The sequence below is a fragment of the Macaca fascicularis genome, chromosome 8 (assembly GCF_037993035.2).
Source record: "Macaca fascicularis isolate 582-1 chromosome 8, T2T-MFA8v1.1".
Taxonomy (NCBI): domain Eukaryota; kingdom Metazoa; phylum Chordata; class Mammalia; order Primates; family Cercopithecidae; genus Macaca; species Macaca fascicularis.
The window spans coordinates 75,578,263-75,595,953 of NC_088382.1; the positions used below are offsets into that span (position 1 = coordinate 75,578,263).

At 39.9% G+C, this 17,691-nt stretch overlaps 1 protein-coding gene across 2 annotated transcripts in view; it reads right to left on the reverse strand.

Moving 5' to 3' along the window:
• Nucleotides 1-238: 238 nt before the first annotated feature.
• The window catches only part of ARMC1 (armadillo repeat containing 1), a 32,174-nt gene continuing 14,721 nt past the window's right edge, over nt 239-17,691 (reverse strand). For both annotated transcript variants that reach the window (XM_005563431.4, XM_045398335.3), the window contains exons 3-7: nt 17,442-17,533; nt 11,039-11,228; nt 3,195-3,311; nt 3,036-3,110; nt 239-2,358 (exon numbers count right to left, since the gene is read on the reverse strand). In XM_005563431.4, coding sequence (XP_005563488.1) covers nt 2,167-2,358; nt 3,036-3,110; nt 3,195-3,311; nt 11,039-11,228; nt 17,442-17,533 — 666 coding nt within the window. In that variant the 3' untranslated portion in view covers nt 239-2,166. The remainder of the gene's footprint in view (nt 2,359-3,035; nt 3,111-3,194; nt 3,312-11,038; nt 11,229-17,441; nt 17,534-17,691) is intronic.

Here is a 17,691-nt window from a genome sequence, read left to right on the forward strand (position 1 = left end):
GCCTGTAGGGGGGTGGGGGGAAGGGGAGGGAGAGCATTAGGAAATATACCTAATGTATGAGGGGCTTGAAACATACATGACGGGTTGACAGGTACAGCAAACCACCATGGCACATGTATACCTATGATACATTCTGCACATGTATCCCAGAACTTAAAATAAAATTTAAAAATAATCAATACTTATACCACAAGTATATAATATCCACTCATACCACAAGTATATAATATCCACTCAATTTTAATTATGTTACCTTTTATTATTTTACAATGTATTTCAAAAAATGCTGTTACAGTTGCCTTAACTGCTCTATATGATCTGGAATAAAGAACTCTTAGAATTAGAACACACAAACATCAAGCAGTAATACCTACTTGTCCTGAAACATTACTACCAAAGGGATGTAGTTTTTAAATAAGCAGATGTGTGGCAATGCAAAATAAAATACAAATTTGTTAGAACAGTAAACTTTGCTTTAATGGCTATAGAAAGAAGGTGGTTTTATTTTCTTTTTTCAATACATCTGGTTCTGGCAGCAAGTTATATTATGCATTTAGAGCAATAGGTGCCCTGAAAGTTGTGGGGTTTTTTTTTGGGTTTTTTTGTGTGTTTTTTTTTGTTTGTGCGTGTCACTTGAACAAGAAACCAAATACATGAAAAAAAATATCATCCTCAATGCCTCCAGTAACTCTCTCTCCAGAAGGTGATAATGTTAGTGACCTCAAGACTCTCACTGATGATGGTATTTTACAATGAAAACACAAGGAAACCTTTTGGGGTCCAATTTTCACATCATATTCTCCAAATAGTAAAATAGCAGCTCTACATGTTGATGAAAAGAAATTTCAGTTTCTTCTTGTTTTTAGTCATATCAACATTAATATGTATCTAGATTTATTAATTTCCAAAAAAGAAAATTTTAGTTACCAAATATTTCAGAAATTTAATAAAGTATTACATATATGTAATTAGCACTTAACTACCAAAAAAAGTATTATATGTGTATTATTTATTTATCTTACCTTCACTGAAGTTCTTTTTTTCTGGCTGGACATGAGAAACAGGATTAAGTGATCAATCCTGGCTTTATTTCTTCATAAGCTATAATTTGGGTCTTTTCATTCAACACAACTGCAGCATTTTCATAAAAAATTCACAAAAGGCAATACAAAGAAACACCTACTGAATAGAATTCTGTCGAGCAATTCATGTTTTAAAGTTAGACTCTATACCAAAGTGGCATTAGGGTATTATAGGCATTTGATTTTTGTTTCTTTTTTTCAGTTTGTCAGTTCTTTACTACATTATCTTTTTCTAGCAGGAGATAACGTATAATCACAAAGTAAGGCCTAGAGACCATTTACAGTTGTTTGCAATATCATGATCAGACTTAACTCTCAAGAGCTGATATAAGCCAAAGTGAAAAGAAGTCAACCAGAACCACATTTGGTCACATTTAAATAGTCTCCAAAAACACTTCGCTAATATACATGTTTCCTTCTTCTTGACTGATTTTGTGTTAATTTTATTAAAATTATAATGAATAAGGCTGCAAAATTTTTGTAGAGTTGTTTTTCTAGGGGACTGTGTTCAAATGAATGTTTTTACTTTGCAAAATGTCATTAGTAATGTCCTTTCTATAAACATGGTTGGCAAAATAAAAAGGCACAAAAGAGGGTAACAAGAAATGTTTCCAGCTTTCAGTGAAGAGTACAAAGTATGTATCCTTCATGAAGAAAAGCACAGTAAAATATTCAGTAATTCATGCACAACTTGAGCTACAAGAAAACTTCTCTTCAGGCAGGTCCTGAGGCTTGAGGAGAAAACGAGTTTTCCTAATCACGTGCTTCATGTAAAATAAAATGTAAAGCTGCACATACACGTGTGTTTTAACAGTGGACCCATGGTTTTTAAATATGAGGCAATTAAATGAAAGAAAACAAAACCAAAATACTTTCATAATAAAGCAACTCCATCCGTAGCCTCTGTCCTTTTTACCACTCAGTGGGGTAAAATGTCCAATAAAATGTAAAATGCAGCATACGCAATCATGTAATCTAAAAACTTTTCATGATAACTTATTGCAAATTGCACTTGACAGTTCACCACAACAATGGAAAACTGGCCCCTTGTTGGTTCACACAGTCCTTGAGCCCCAAAGTGAAGTCACCAATAAAATGATCTGGATAAAAAGTTTGCAGCTGTGCTCAGCCAGCTAGCTCCACCTTCTGGGTGTGAGCCAACCCGGGACACCGCTTTGTCCTGTTCCTTTGTGGGACTCTCATCCTCAGGCAGGTAGTCAGGTAGCTCTGTGTTCTGTTCTACTTCCACAGGAGTATCTTGGAATGGGACCAACATCTGATACAGAAAATATTAACAGTTATTACAAAATCAACTTTACTCCTTATTCTAATTACCATGGTTATTCTCAGGGTAAACTTTCCTCTTCCATGACAGTAGGCCCAATTGCTGAGCAGCGTCAATACAGAAAGGAGTAAGCAGAGTACAAGTAAGAACTCAGAAGCTGATCTGCTGAAATTCTAGGAGTAAATGAGCAACCTTTCTCGGTGTAATAATGACTAAAGCAAGTGTCTAGCCACTGCAGGCCACTGGATAGCCATGGAACCTCCCATCTATGAGATGGGAACCCAAATGAGCTCAAGGCATATTTGTTTCCCCCATCACAAAGCTAGTGAAGAGAGTAGCAAGATACAAGGATTTTCACCCTATTTACTTGCTCAGTGGATACACCTTTATTTTTTGGATTGTCAAAATTAGTTAAGGTTATGAAGAAAGTATTTAAAAATAAATGCAAGGAAGACACATATCCTTTATTTCTATGTAAAAATCGGCAAGAGCAGACTCTGATATCCACAAAAGATCTCTCTATATTTCTAAAATAGTTAACTGTTAACCAAGAAACAGCACATCCTTACATACTTGGCACTATTAATTTAGAAATACTGGCAATCTGCTAGCCATAAAAAATAACTGAGAGTGAGTTAGATATAAAGAAAATTAAATACAAGTTTTACCTCTTCTCCACTTTCACTTTTCACAACTTGCTGAGCTTTCATAACCTTGGTTGATGCTATTGCTGATGCCAAAGCCTAAGTCAAGAAAAAAAGGAACGACTTTGAAACTGAATTGTTTACCTGTAATCTCAAACATATTAAGCATTTTAAAATACTTACCTCAGCTTTCAAATCTGAACGGATTCGCACCACACACCTTTGAACAGCCATTTGAAAAGTAAAGCTAATAACACCTTTAATTTTTAACAAAGCCTCTTCACATAGATTTCTCCGAGACTGAAAAAGTAAAAGCAAATTGTTATGAAAATAGGTAAATAAAAGGTAATAAATCAGCTAAAACCAAGTTATATTTTGGAGGCGGGAAGGCAGCAAATGACCTATTTCAGTTTTACCATCTTATTTCAGGGCACAGAGTGGGGGAGTGCTTAGTCAAATTTTTTAAATTTTACAACATCAACAGAATAGTAATTCCTAAATTTTTAAAGCTTCAATACTAATATGCAGTTTTAATAATTTTTTTAATCAGAAAGAAGTTAGCCAAGGTTAATTTACATCTTAAATAAAGCAGAACACAATACAGGGGAAAAAATGCCAAAAAGCAGAAAAGCAGAGGTTCTTCTAGCTCACGGGTGGGGAAAACCATAGTACACCAGCTGTTTTTGTAAATAAAGTTTTATTGGAACACAAGCACACCCATTTGTTTACATATTATCTGAGGCTAGTTTCATGCTAATACAGCATTAGTAGTTATGACAGAGCCCATCGTGGTCTACAAAGCCAAAAATATTTACTTTCTGGTCCTATAAAGAAAAGGTTTGGCCAGGCGTAGTGGCTCACGCCTGTAATCCTAGCACTTTGGGAGGCTGAGGCGGGTAGATTACGAGGTCAGGAGTTAAAGAACAGCCTGGCCAATATGGTAAAACCCCATCTCTACTAAAAATACAAAAATCAGCTGGGCATGGTGATGTGTGCCTGTAGTCCCAGCTGCTCGGGAGGCTGAGGCAGGAGAATCACTTGAATCCGGGAGGCGGAGGTTGCAATGAGCTGAGATTGTGCCACTGCACTCCGGCCTGGGTGACAGAGTGAGACTCCATCTCAAAAAAAAAAAAAAAAAAAAAAAAAAGAAAAGAAAAGGTTTATGATCCACACTCTAGCCTAAAAATCTCCAGGGATAAATTCTAATAGACTGAAGTTAGAATTAGTGAGCATTCACTGTTTAAGTCCCTATTCCTTAAATCACCTGGTATTATAAATATCACTGCATCATTCATTTATGGCATTCTTATGGTTACCATTGCATTCTCAAGGGTTAGACATACTTTATGTGGTTCTCATTTTCCTAATACTCTTCAAAACACAATATAACATGTACCCTTCAATGCTTCAATGCAGGGTACTACATTATCCTGGCCTTCCACTTCCCCACTGATTATTCCAGCTCTGTCTCACCTTAACTCCAAAGTCCAGTGCCTACACTGACTTTCTTTCTGCTTCAACCCTCAGGAGACTATTCTCATCACTTTAGCCATCACTAACATTACTAACTCCAATATGACTTTCTTATTTTCATTTGTCTGTCAGACATATCCACTTGACCATCAAGTGGTCATCTCAACACAAGATCCAAAGAGAAAATGGAAAAAGTAACTGCATTTTCTCCTCATAGCTCCCTCCACCTCTGGCCCACATACACCAAATCACACACTCTACATTTTCTGATTTCTGTATTGAGAACAGGTTTTCATTTATATTTCTGAGGGGTCAATCTGCAATTGACCCATGTGCCAAGTCTGTAGACTATATCCAGTTTTCAAACTTATTTCCACATCCTTCAGAACAACTGCTCACATCATTGCTCATCTCCCTACTTCCGCATTTCAACCCTACTCAGGGAGGCCTGGGACGCGACACTCTGTGGCACAGCACGGACCCACAGTGGGCTCATCTAGAGCACTGTGTCTGGACCCTGCTCTGCAGGGGCCTGCATTTGGTGAAGCCCTCTTACAGGATTGGTGTCAAATAGCACCATGTTTGTCTCATCCACATATTCAACACCAGGTAAACTTAAAAGTGAAGTAAAGCTCGCACAATATATGTAAGTTAGGATATTATTAATCTGATCTCTTCTTTCAAATGTGAGTAAAGTAAAAAGTAGAAAAACAACTTGCCTAATTTACCACAGGTAGAGTCTGGTACTAAATGCCAACCACATGCCACAGTGAGAAACGAGATTCGTAAGTCTAATTTATCTTTATTTCAACATAAATTAACACACTTTTTTAGCAAGCTTATTGTCTGCCTCCTCCAACTATGCTAGCTCCAAGAGAGGAGAAAGTTTTGCTTTTTGGTCATCACTGTATCCCTGGTATCTAAAATAATGCCTAACATTAGGTGCTCCCTTTTATTGTAAAAATTAGTACATTCTACCATGTGAACTTTTAGAGTGGGAAATAAACTTCCAAAATCATCAGACTGATTGGCATTATTTTAAGTCTACAAATTTAGGAAGAACTGACATCCTTACAAACTTTCAGAAACAGGCATTTCATTCCACTTATTCCAGTCTTCTTATAACACTGAGGACATTTAATTTTTTTTATTGAGTCTCTTATGTTCTTATTAAGAATAGCCTTGCTACTATCACACTGATCATTAAGTTTAAAAAAACAAAAAACAAAAAAGAAAAAATACCCCTGCACTCTTCCTAGCTGTTTGTTTTGTTTGGGAGAGTAAAACTACTTTTCTCCTTTTAAGAAGTGACTGATTTCCATATATTTAATAATGTCACTGGATTTTTAAAATATTTTTAAGAAATTTCAGATCATTCTCCTGGATTTTCTGTATTTACAGCAGTATCAATAGCAAATTATCAAATTATTGACTTACTAATATTATACTAAAATATTTCATTATGTTAAATAATATTTACAACTCCAGGATAAAACTAGATTTTTAGGAAATTATAATATTGTGATTAAAAGTTCAATTCTGGGCCAGGAGCAGTGGCTCATGCTTGTAATCCTAGCACTTTGCAAGGACGAGGCAGGTGGATCACCTGAGGTCAGGAGTTCAAGACCAGCCTGACCAACAAGGCAAAACCCTGTCTCTACTAAAAATACAAAAAAATTAGCCGGGTGTGGTGGCGGGTGCCTGTAACCCCAGCTACTTGGGAGGCTGAGGCACGAGAATCACTTGAACCCAGGGGCTGGAGGCTGCAGTGAGCTGAGATCGTGCCACTTCACTCCAGCCTGGGCAAAAGAGCAAAACTCTGTCTGGAAAAAAAAAAAAAAAAAGTTCAATTCTGAAGTCACACTACCTAGTAGTCCAAAAAATGTTGACTAAGCTAAAGTTACATAGGTGGAGCAAACAGTTAAGTTATTGACCATTCTAAACTCAACTTCCCCTTCTATTATAACCTAGCACTTTGGGAGGCCGAGGGAGGCAGATCACTTGAGGTCAGGAGTTCAAAACCAGACTGGGCAACAGAGTGAAACCCCGTCTCTATAAAATACAAAAAAATTGGCGGGCCATGGTGGTGGGCATCTTTAATCCCAGCTACTTGGGAGGTTGAGGGAGGAGAATTGCTTGAACCCGGGAGGTGGAGGTTGCAGTGAGCCAAGATTGTGTCACACTGAACTCCAGCCTGGGCGACAGAGTGAGACTGTCTCAAAAACAAATAAAGAAAGAAAAAAGATATACATCTCTCTGTGCTGCTTGTCAGAACTGAATGAGAGAATCGATGGAATAAACTTATCACTAGTGCTAGGCTATGTCACCAAAAACATGTTAACACGATAGTACAGTACTAGAGTTAACTTGCTAATATTTCATTTTGGACTTTGACAATCATGTTTTTACTATACATTGGCCTATATGTTTGTTTGTTTGCTTTCTGCTGTTTCTTTTTTTTGAGACAGATTCACTCACTATGTTGACTAGGCTGGTCTTGAAATCTTAGGCTCTAGCGATCTTCCTGCCTTAGCCTCCCATATAGCTGAGATTACAGGCATGTGCCACTACACCTGGCTAGCCTATATTTTTGTGTGTGCTTTGCTGGGTTTTATTATTTGATTTGTGCTAGCTTTAAAAAGAAACTGTATTATTCTTATTCATTAAAATTAAATACATGGTATTGGAGATATTTTATATATTTTAAGATCTTCCAGTGAATCAATTTATCTTTATCAGAACTTGCTTTCTAGAAATTGTCTCGTGATCCCACTTTCAGTAAGATAGCTGTGGACTGATTTGGCTCTGATAATATGCATATGGAAGGTTTCTTCTCAAGCTTATTTACTAAACCCCAAATCCTGAGCCTAAGCACCTAAAACACAACTAGAAAAAGCTGTGGGCCAGGCACGATGGCTCACGCCTGCAATCCCAACACTTTGGGAGGCCAAGGCAGGTGGATCACATGGTCAGGAGTTCAAGACCAGCCTGGCCAATATGGTGAAACCATGTCTCTACTAAAAACACAAAAATTAGATGGGCATGGTGGTGGGCGCCTGTAGTCTCAGCTACTCGGGAGACTGAGGCAGGAGAATCATTTGAACCTGGGAGGCAAAGGTTGCAGTGAGCCAAGATCACGCCACTGCACTCCAGCCTGGGGGACAGAGTGAGACTCTTGTCTCAAAAAAAAAAAAAAAAAAAACAGAAAAAAGCTGTGAATAATCTAATGTAACCTACCTGGCATTGCTAAAGAGGTAAGTGGTAATCTACCAACTGCTACCCCTAAATACGTAAAGTTATATAATCTCTGTGCAAGGTAACTTCAGGGGAACTTCCAGTTGCAGTCCAGATGGATTAACAGGGACCAGATTTAGCCTCTAAACAACTAAAAATATAGACAAAATAAACATTTTTGTGTGTGTGTGACAGGATCTCGCCCTGTTGCCCAGGCTGGAGTACAATGGCACAATCTCAGCTCACTGCAACCTCTACCTCCCAGGTTCAAGGGATTCTCCTGCCTCAACCTCCTGAGTAGCTGGGATTACAGGCGTGCACCACCACGCCCCACTAATTTTTTGTATCTTTAGTAGAGACGAGGTTTCACCATGTTGGCCAGGCTGGTCTTGAACTCCTGACCTCGTGATCCACCTGCTTCAGCCTCCCAAAGCGCTGGGATTATAGGTTTGAGCCACTGCACCAGGCTGACAAAATAAAATTTAAGGCCGGCCGCAGTGGATCATGCCTGTAATCCCAGCACTTTGGGAGACCAAGGCAGATGGATTACCTGAGGTCAGGAGTTCGAGACCAACCTGGCCAACATGGCGAAACCCCGTCTCTACTAAATAAAAAATAGCTGGGTGTGGTGGTGGGCACCTGTAATCCCAGCTACTTGGGAGGCTGAGGCAGGAGAAAGGCTTGAACCCAGGAGGTGGAGGTTGCAGCGAGCCGAGATTGTGCCATTGCACTCCAGCCTGGGCAACAAGAGCAAAACCCTGTCTCAAACAAAAATAAAAAAAATTTTAAAACCAATGACACTAGAAACCATGCTTCTATCCGGGCTTGAAGTTTTATTTATGGCATGATTTTTAGCTACAAATTCAATTTATTTAGTAGATATACAATTAATCAGGTCATCTGTTTCTTCTTGAGTGAGCTTCAGTCATCTGTGTCTTTCATGAAACCTGTTTCATCTACATTATGAAATTTATTGGCATAAAGGTATTTAAAATATTCACTTACCCTTTTTTTTTTTTTTTTTTTTTTGACATGGAGTCTTGCTGTCGCCCAGGCTGGAGTGCAGTGGCATGATCTCCACTCACTGCAACCTCTGCCTCCTGGGTTCAAGCGATTCTCCTGCCTCAGCCTCCCATGTAGCTGAGATTACAGGCCTGCACCATGACACCTGGCTAATTTTTGTATTTTTAGTAGAGATGGGGTTTCACCATGTTGGCCAGGCTGGTCTCAAACTCCTGACCTCAAGTGATCCGCCTGCCTCAGCCTCCCAAAGTGCTGGCATTACGGAAGCGTGAGCCACCGTGCCCGGCCCCTTACTTATCCTTTTGATGTTTGTAGGATCTATAGTGGCATCCTTTCTCATTTCTGATATTGATAATTTATGACTTTTTTACTCTTGATCTGTTCGACTAGAGGCTTACCAATTTTAACAATCATGTCAAACACCAGCTTTTGATTTCATTGGTTTTTCTCTATTGTTTTTCATTTCCCGGATCTTTCTTGTTTCTTTTCTTCTGCTTGTTGTGGCTTTAATTTGCTCTTCTTTTTCTAGTTTCTTTTTTTTTTCTGAGACAGGGTTTTTGTTGCCTACACAGGAGTGTGTAGTGACACGATCATAGACCACCATAACCTTGAACTCTTGGGATCCAGTGATTCCCTTCAGTTTCTTCTATTTTTTTAAGATAGAAGCTTAAGTCACTGACTTGATACCCTTTCTTTTTTGTATATAAACAGTTATGCATCTGGAGCTAATGAATTTCCACTTTAAACATCGTTTAACTACTTCCAACAAATTTCAGCTACACTTTCATGTATGTATCACTTTCATTTTTATTACACTTTCTTCACTTTTTTTTTTTTTTTTTTTTTTTTTTTTTTGAGACGGAGTCTCACTCTGTTGCCCAGGCTGGAGTGCAGTGGCGTGATCTCAGCTCACCACAACCTCCACCTCCTGGGTTCAAGCGATTCTCCTGCCTCAGCCTCCCGAGTAGCTGGGACTACAGGTGTACCACCATGCCCAGCTAATTTTTGTATTTTTAGTAGAGACGGGGTTTCACTATGTTGGCCAGGCTGGTCTCAAACTCCTGGCCTCATGATCCGTCTGCCTTGGCCTCCCAAAGTGCTGGGATTACAGGTGTGAGCCACCGCGCCTGGCCTACACTTTTTTATTCAGTTCACTTTCCTTTTTATTCAGTTCAAAATGCTAATTTCTCTTTTATTTACTGACTCATAGATTACTTTAGAAATGTGCTATTTAGCTAGGTGCAGTGGTTCATGCCTGTAATCCGAGCTCTTTGCAGGGTTGAGGCAGGAGGACTGGTTGAGGCCAGGAGTCTAAGACCTGGCAACACAGCAAGACTCCATCTCTGCAAAAACTTAAAAATTAGCCAGACATGGTGGCACATGTCTGCAGTCCCAGCTACTCAGGAGATTGAGGCAGAAAGATTATTTGAGCCCAGGAGTTTGAGGCTGCAGTAGACTATGATTGTGCCACTGCACTCCAGCCTGGGCCACAGAACGAGACCCTGTCCCTGAAAAAAGAAAAGGAAAAAAAAAGAAATGTGTCACTTAGTTTCACAAATTTGGGGGAAATTTTTCAGATACCTTTCTGTTATTGATTTCTAATTTGCATTCACCGTGTTCAAAGAACATGCTTTGGGCTGGGCACGGTGGCTCATCCCTGTTATCAAGCACTTTGGGAGGCTGCGGCGGGCAGACTACCTGAGGTCAGGAGTTGAGACCAGCTTGGCCAACATGGTGAAACCCCATCTTTACTAAAAATACAAAAATTAGCTGGGCATGGTGGCGCACATTTGTAATTCCAGCCATTCGGGAGGCCAAGGCAGGAGAGACACCTGAACCCGGGAGGCAGAGGTTGCAATAAGCCAAGATTGCACCACTGTGCTCTAGCCTAGGTGACAGAGTAAGACTCCATCTCAAAAAATATATAAAAAATAAATAAATAAAATAAAAATTAGGTTAAATTGGTTGATAGTATTATTTGAGTCTTCTATATCTTAACTGATTTTCTGTATGCTTCCTGTATTAATTGAGAGAGCTGTGTTAAAAATCTCTGTTTCTAACTGTGGATTTTTCTATTTCTCCCCATTTCTGTAAGTTTTACTTCACATATTTCGATGTTCTATTATTAGGGACATAAATATTTTAAATTCTTATATCCTATGATTGACCTCTTTAGCACAAAATGACCCTTTGTATTAGTAAAATACTGATAGCGAGATTTATTCTCAAAGACTGTTAGCAAGGGACACTGAAGAAACAAGTAACATGATTTCTCTTTCCCATCTAACAGACCTTACCGTATCATCAAGGCCATCTATATGCAAAACCACTGTTTTGGCACGTTTGTTTGTAGTTCCCAGAAAAAACTGAGCTTTCCTTCGACGTGAATTCATTTCATTAAAACTATCACCATCTGCCATATTGGAGGACTGAAGAATGTCATAGATTTCAGAGGCCAGAAGTTTTGTTTCTCCTGGAGTTGTAGTTCTTGAAAAGAAACACATATATAATTAGTCTTGTCACTTCTACTGATTCTGTAATTTTATTTCTCCACTAAAAGGAGCCTTGTTTCTTTCACTCTAATGCTTTGTTCAATTTAAAAGCAATAGCAGTGAATCCTAGAAAATTCAATAATGTAGAAAAAGCATCTTGTCTATAACAATCTTCTAATTTCATTTTAAACTCGTGGTTCATTGAGATTCAAAATCCATCACTATAGAGGTATAAAAACACATTTGGCTGGCGCGGTGGCTCATGCCTGTAATCCCAGCACTTTGGGAGGCCAAGGTAGGTGGATCACTGAGGTCAGGAGTTCAAGCATGACCAACATAGTGAAACCCCATCTCTACTAAAATACAAAAATTAGCTGGGTGTGGTGGCGCACGCATGTAATCCCAGCTACTCAGGAGTCTGAGAGAGGAGAATTGCTTGAACTCGCGAGGCAGAAGTTGCAGCGAGCTCGGATCACACCACTGGAATCCAGCCTGGGCGACAGAGGGAGACTCCATCTCAAAAAAAAAAAAAAAAGCCTAATAAAAATAATTAAATACAAAATCAACTAACAAGATCAGGCTGTAATATGTTCCTGTATTATCACTAACATTCAACTCTCAATTTGAAAGTACCTTGACTTTTAAGAAAATACAACATATAAAAATCCAAAAGGAGAAACCAAATTGGAATAGGATCATTCATACTATCAACTAATTTCAAGATTTCTTTGTATGTTGAAACCAATTGTTTTTTAATTTACTTTTTTTTAACATATTACAAATTATGTATTTATCATAAAACCACAGCTCTAACAAAAATTTTCATTCTTAAGCTTTTAAATCCTACTAGAGATCCTCACATCAACATCTAGGGGGCCGTACTGTCCAATAATCTTTCTGCAGTGATAGAAATGTTCTATAGCTGCACTCTCCGCTCACATGCATAGAAATGTTCTATAGCTGCACTCTCCGCTCACATGAGACTACTGAGCCCTTGAAATGTGGCCAGTGCAACTAAAAAAATTTTATAGACCTTTAATTAATTTGCCAAACAGAGTGAGTAGCTAACCACACTGGACTGAGTAAGTACATGTAACCATAAGAAAAGAATCCTCATTTCACCTATCAATGGGCTCAACTAAGCCCAAACCCTTTAATGTACACTCAAGGCCTTAAAATCTGACTATCTCCACCAGCTCATTTTGTCCTTCTATTATTCTTTGGGTTGACTATGACACTTGGCCATCTCCTACAAAGACCATGCACTTTTATATGTTCTTTGCTCTCGAGTGCTTTCTACCCTTAAGTTTTGTTCAGGCCTTTCCTTAGCTGGAAGAGCTTCACCCAGACTGCAGGCTTTCCAACTCTTATTTCAACGTTTGAAGGCTCAGCTTAACCAACACCTTCCATATAATGCCTCTACCTAATAACCCAATTCTCCCTTTGCATTCAGAGTACTATGTTTATACTTATACTACTGATCTTAATTTTCTATTTCTTTTATAAGTATATGAACTCTTTAAGAGGAGGAAGGTATCCTTTTTGTACCTTCCATAGAACTTAACAAAAATGTTTGCAAGTTATTTATTGAATGAGTAAGAATACTTCATTTTCTGATATTCAGATTGTATATGTTCTAGCTATTGAGAGCTTTAATTCCAGGGGTGATAATCTGACAGTATTCCAGACGCTCAATTACTATATCAGGTGCTTTTCTGGGCCACTGTTGACCAGAGATAAGTTACTTTTGGTGACTTTAACTGTGTGTTACAGGAAGCTATCAAAAAGACTAATTTGTATTAGTTGTCTCAGCATTTTTATTGATAGTTATTTTAGAGTTTATTGAAAAGTCACTGAAGTTCTCAGATATTTTAAATATCAGCCAAGAACAAGTTATAAAGGGCATGAAAAGACAATGATTAGAGAAACTTATGAATTTAAGTTTAAAAAAACAACAACAAAAAAAACAAGGCCGGGTGCAGTGACTCATGTCTGTAATCCCAACACTTTGTGGGGTTGAGGTGGGTGGATCACTTGAGGTTAGGAGCTTGAGCCGGGGTTTCAGCATGTTGGTCAGGCTGGTCTCGAACTCCTGACCTCGTGATATGCCCACCTTGGCCTCCCAAAGTGCTGAGATTACAGGCATGAGCCACAGCGCCCAGCCATTAATCCCTTTAAGAACCTAATTTAAAGTGTCTCACCAGAAAAATCCAAGTAAAAAGTTTTCCAAATCAATTTCAGTGGAATTATGTCCCCACCCAAACCATCCATTTTCTATCAGTCTCAACGGAGATGTTTAAATTGTTTTTAAAGTTGATTTCAAATTAAACAGGATAGGAGAACTATGATGTGAAGAAACTATTCCAATGTTTGGAAAAATCTAATAAAAAGGGAACTGTCAGGCCAGGCACAGTGGTTCACACCTGTAATCCCAGCACTTTGGGAGGCCGAGGTGGGCGGATCATGAGGTCAGGAGATCAAGACCATCCTGGCTAACACGGTGAAATCCCGTTTCTACTAAAAACACAAAAAATTAGCCAGGTGTGGCGGGCACCTGTAGTCCCAGTTTCTTGGGAGACTGAGGCAGGAGAATCGCTTGAACCCAGGAGGCAGAGGTTGCAGTGAGCTGAGATCACGCCACTGCACTCCAGCCTGGGCTACAGAGCAAGACTCCATCTCAAAAAAAAAAAAAAGTAACTGCTGGTAAAAGCATCATTGGTATTACTTGAAAACAATTAACAGGGATACAAAGACAAAGATATTTACATCTTTGACTTAGTAATTCGCCAGTAAATAGTCCATGAAACAAAAATAATCTAAAACACAAAAAAAGCCCTAGATGCAGTTAAGCAAAGAAATTTTAGAGCAGGCTGGGGGTGGTGATTCATGCCTATAATCCCAGCACTTACAGGGAGGCCGAGTGCAGGTGGATCACCTGAGGCCAGGAGTTCGAGACTAGCCTGGCCAAAATGGTGAGACTCCATCTCTACTAAAAATTAGCCGGGTGTGGCGTCATGCACCTGTAGTCCCAGGTACTTGGGAGGCTGAGACAGGAGAATTGCTTGAAACCAAGAGGAAGAGGTTGCAATGAGCTGAGATCACAGCCATTGCACTCAAGCCTGGGTGACAGAGTGAGAGTTTGTCTCGAAAAGAAAAAAAAAAAAATTTAGAGCAGTTGGGCATGGTGGCTCACACCTGTAATCCCAGCATGTTGGGAGGCTGAGATAGGAGGATCACTTGAGTCCAGGAGTTCGAAACCAGTCTAGACAACATGCCGAGACCCCATCTCTACAAAAAACAAAACAAAACATAAAAAAAAGGCCAGGAGCAGTGGCTCACGCCTGTAATCCCAATACTTTGGGAGGCTGAGACAGGCAGATCACCTGAGGTCAGGAGTTCGAAATCAGCCTGGCCAACATGGTGAAATACTGTCTCTACTAAAAGTACAAAAATTAGCCAGGCATGGTGGTGGGTGCCTGTAATCCCAGGTACTTGGGAGGCTGAGGCAGGAGAACTGCTTGAGCCCAGGAGGCAGACGTTGCAGTGAGCCAAGATCACGATATTGCACTCCAGCCTGGGCAACAGAATGAAACCCACAACAAAACAAAAAAAAAATTAGCAGGACATGATGGCCTAACTCCCTGCTACTCAGGAGGCTGAGGCAGGAGGATTACTTGAGCCTGTAAGGCAGAAGTTGCACTGAGCTAACGTCGCACCAGCCAAGGCGACATAGTGAGACCCAGTCTCAAAAAAAAAAAAAGACAAGAAAAGAAAAATTTCAGAGCAGCACTGTACATCAGAACTTTCCGAGATGATGGAAATAGTGTCACTAGTGACATGACTAAACACTTGGAATATGGCTGATATGACTGAGGAGCTGAGTTTTTAATTTTAATTATTATTATTATTATTATTATTTTTGAGAGGGAGTCTCATTCTCTCGCCCAGGCTAGAGTGTAGTGGCGCGATCTTAGCTCACTGCAACCTCTGCCTCCTGGGTTCAGGAGGAGAATTCTTGGAGGAGGTTCAGGCGATTCTCTTGCTTCAGCCTCCTGAGTAGCTGGGATTACAGGTGCCCGCCACCACACTTGGCTAATTTTTAAATTTTTATATTTTTGGAAGAGATGGGGTTTCACTATGTTGGCCAGGCTGGGCTTGAATTCCTTACCTCAGGTGATCTACCCGCCTCCCAAAGTGCTGGGATTACAGGTGTGAGCCACCACACCCTGCCATTAATTATAATTAATTTAAATTGCCACATGTTGCTATTGATTACCATACTAGACCCGCTTCAGGAAAAAAAGGAAGATGCTTCTGCTGTCATCATCCTTAAACCAGCCCTCCTCTTCCTGGTTAATCACTGCTTCTATCCTTCTGACCACTTCTCTAGCACCCTTTCTGAACTGAGGTCCTGTAAAAGAATTTTGTTCGATTAAAAAAAAAAAACAACAGGCTGGGCGCGGTGGCTCAAGCCTGTAATCCCAGCACTTTGGGAGGCCGAGGCGGGCGGATCACGAGGTCAGGAGATCGAGACCATCCTGGCTAACACGGTGAAACCCCGTCTCTACTAAAAATACAAAAAGAAATTAGCCGGGCGTGGTGGCGGGCGCCTGTAGTCCCAGCTACTCCGGAGGCTAAGGCAGGAGAATGGCGTGAACCCGGGAGGCGGAGCTTGCAGTGAGCCGAGATCGCGCCACTGCACTCCAGTCTGGGCGACAGAGCGAGACTCCGTCTCAAAAAAAAAAAAAAAAAAAAAAAACAACAACAACTATCTGGGCAGGGTGTGATGGCTCATGCCTGTAATTCCAGCACTTTGGGAGGCTGACGCAGAAGGACTGCTTGATCCCAGGAGAGCAGCCTAGGCAACATAGTGAGACCATGTCTCTACAAAATAATTTAAAAATTAGCCAGGTATAATGGCACATGTCTGTAGTCCCAGCTACTTGGGAGGATGAGGTAGGAGAAGAGCTGGAGCTTGGGAGGTTGAGGCTGCAGTGAGCCATGATCATACCACTGCACTCCAGCCTCGGCAACACAGTGAGACCCTGTCTCAAAAAACCAACCAACCAAACAAAAAAACCCTGAGTTATTATTTTTTCAATTACTCCAAGGATAGCATAGAGGTGAAACCATTCCAGATACACTGCACAGAAGATAATCCATTATATCCAATGGATTCCTTAGGGCTTTAGGGCTTCTCTTACAAACCAGTTCTAGTGGCTTCCACATTAGCAGCAACAGGATGAGGGGAGAAATAGCCAAGTATTCATATTCATATGAACAATGTGCAAAGTGGGGGTATGCATGCTTATAATTGCCAGTATAGCTACTGGGGCTACTCTCACTATTTTAATTACAAACAAACAAAAAAAAAGAATTTACTACAAAACTGTATCTAGAGAGTCACACAAGTTTCTGTCTACTTAAACAAAGCAATTACAGATGAGAGATTAGCAACAATGGTTATATACATTTTTTTTTTTTTGGGACACAGTGTTGCTCTGTTGCCCAGGCTAGAGTGCAGTGGCAGGATCTCAGCTCACTGCAATATCCACCTCCCAGGTTCAAGTGATCCTCCTGCCTCAGCCTCCCGCGTAGCTGGGATTACAGGCACATGCCACCACACCAAGCTAATTTTTGTATTTTTAGTAGAAACGAGATTTCACCACGTTGGCCAGGCTGGTCTTGAGCTCCTGGCCACAAGTGATCCGCCTGCCTTGGCCTCCCAAATTGCTGGGATTTCAGGCATAAGCCACCATGTCCTGCATGTATGAAATATTAAATGCCCCACCAGCACCATTTTATAGTTCCGCAGTTTTACCATTTTCCTACAGTAATAAACTACTTCCTGAATAATTTGTAATTTTTCTCTACCTAAAATTGAAATTTTTTTTTTTTTTTTTTGAGATGGAGTCTTGTTCTATCGCCCAGGCTAGAATGCAATGGCGCGATCTCAGCTCACTGCAACCTCCACCTCCCAGGTTCAAGCAATTCTCCCTCAGCCAGCTAAATGATTAAAAACAGTTAACTATAGGACATTAAAACATAGTAATCCAATAATAGTAGTAATCATGCCTGTAATTCTAGCACTTTGGAAAGCCAAGGTGGGAAGATCGCTTGAGCCCAGCCTGGGCAACACAGTGAGGGCCTTTAAGTAAGTAACATAAGTATGTATGTAAATAAATGAGACACTGTCTATTGTACTTACTTCTGTATAACATTTTGTAAGCTCAACATCATACCCAGTTCTCCTTTCATCTTTTCTCTGTTTGCACGGCATTCTGCCAAGTATCGAAGAGCCTACAGTAGAAACAGTAATAAGTTAATTAGTCTGTCCAGACTATTCAAAATTGAAATTACTACCAACTTATTGCAAGAAAAAAAAAAAAAAAAGAGAAAATAGGTTTTTGTTTTTAGAATAAAATCCTTTAAATGTGATGATTCAGAATTATTCCCTA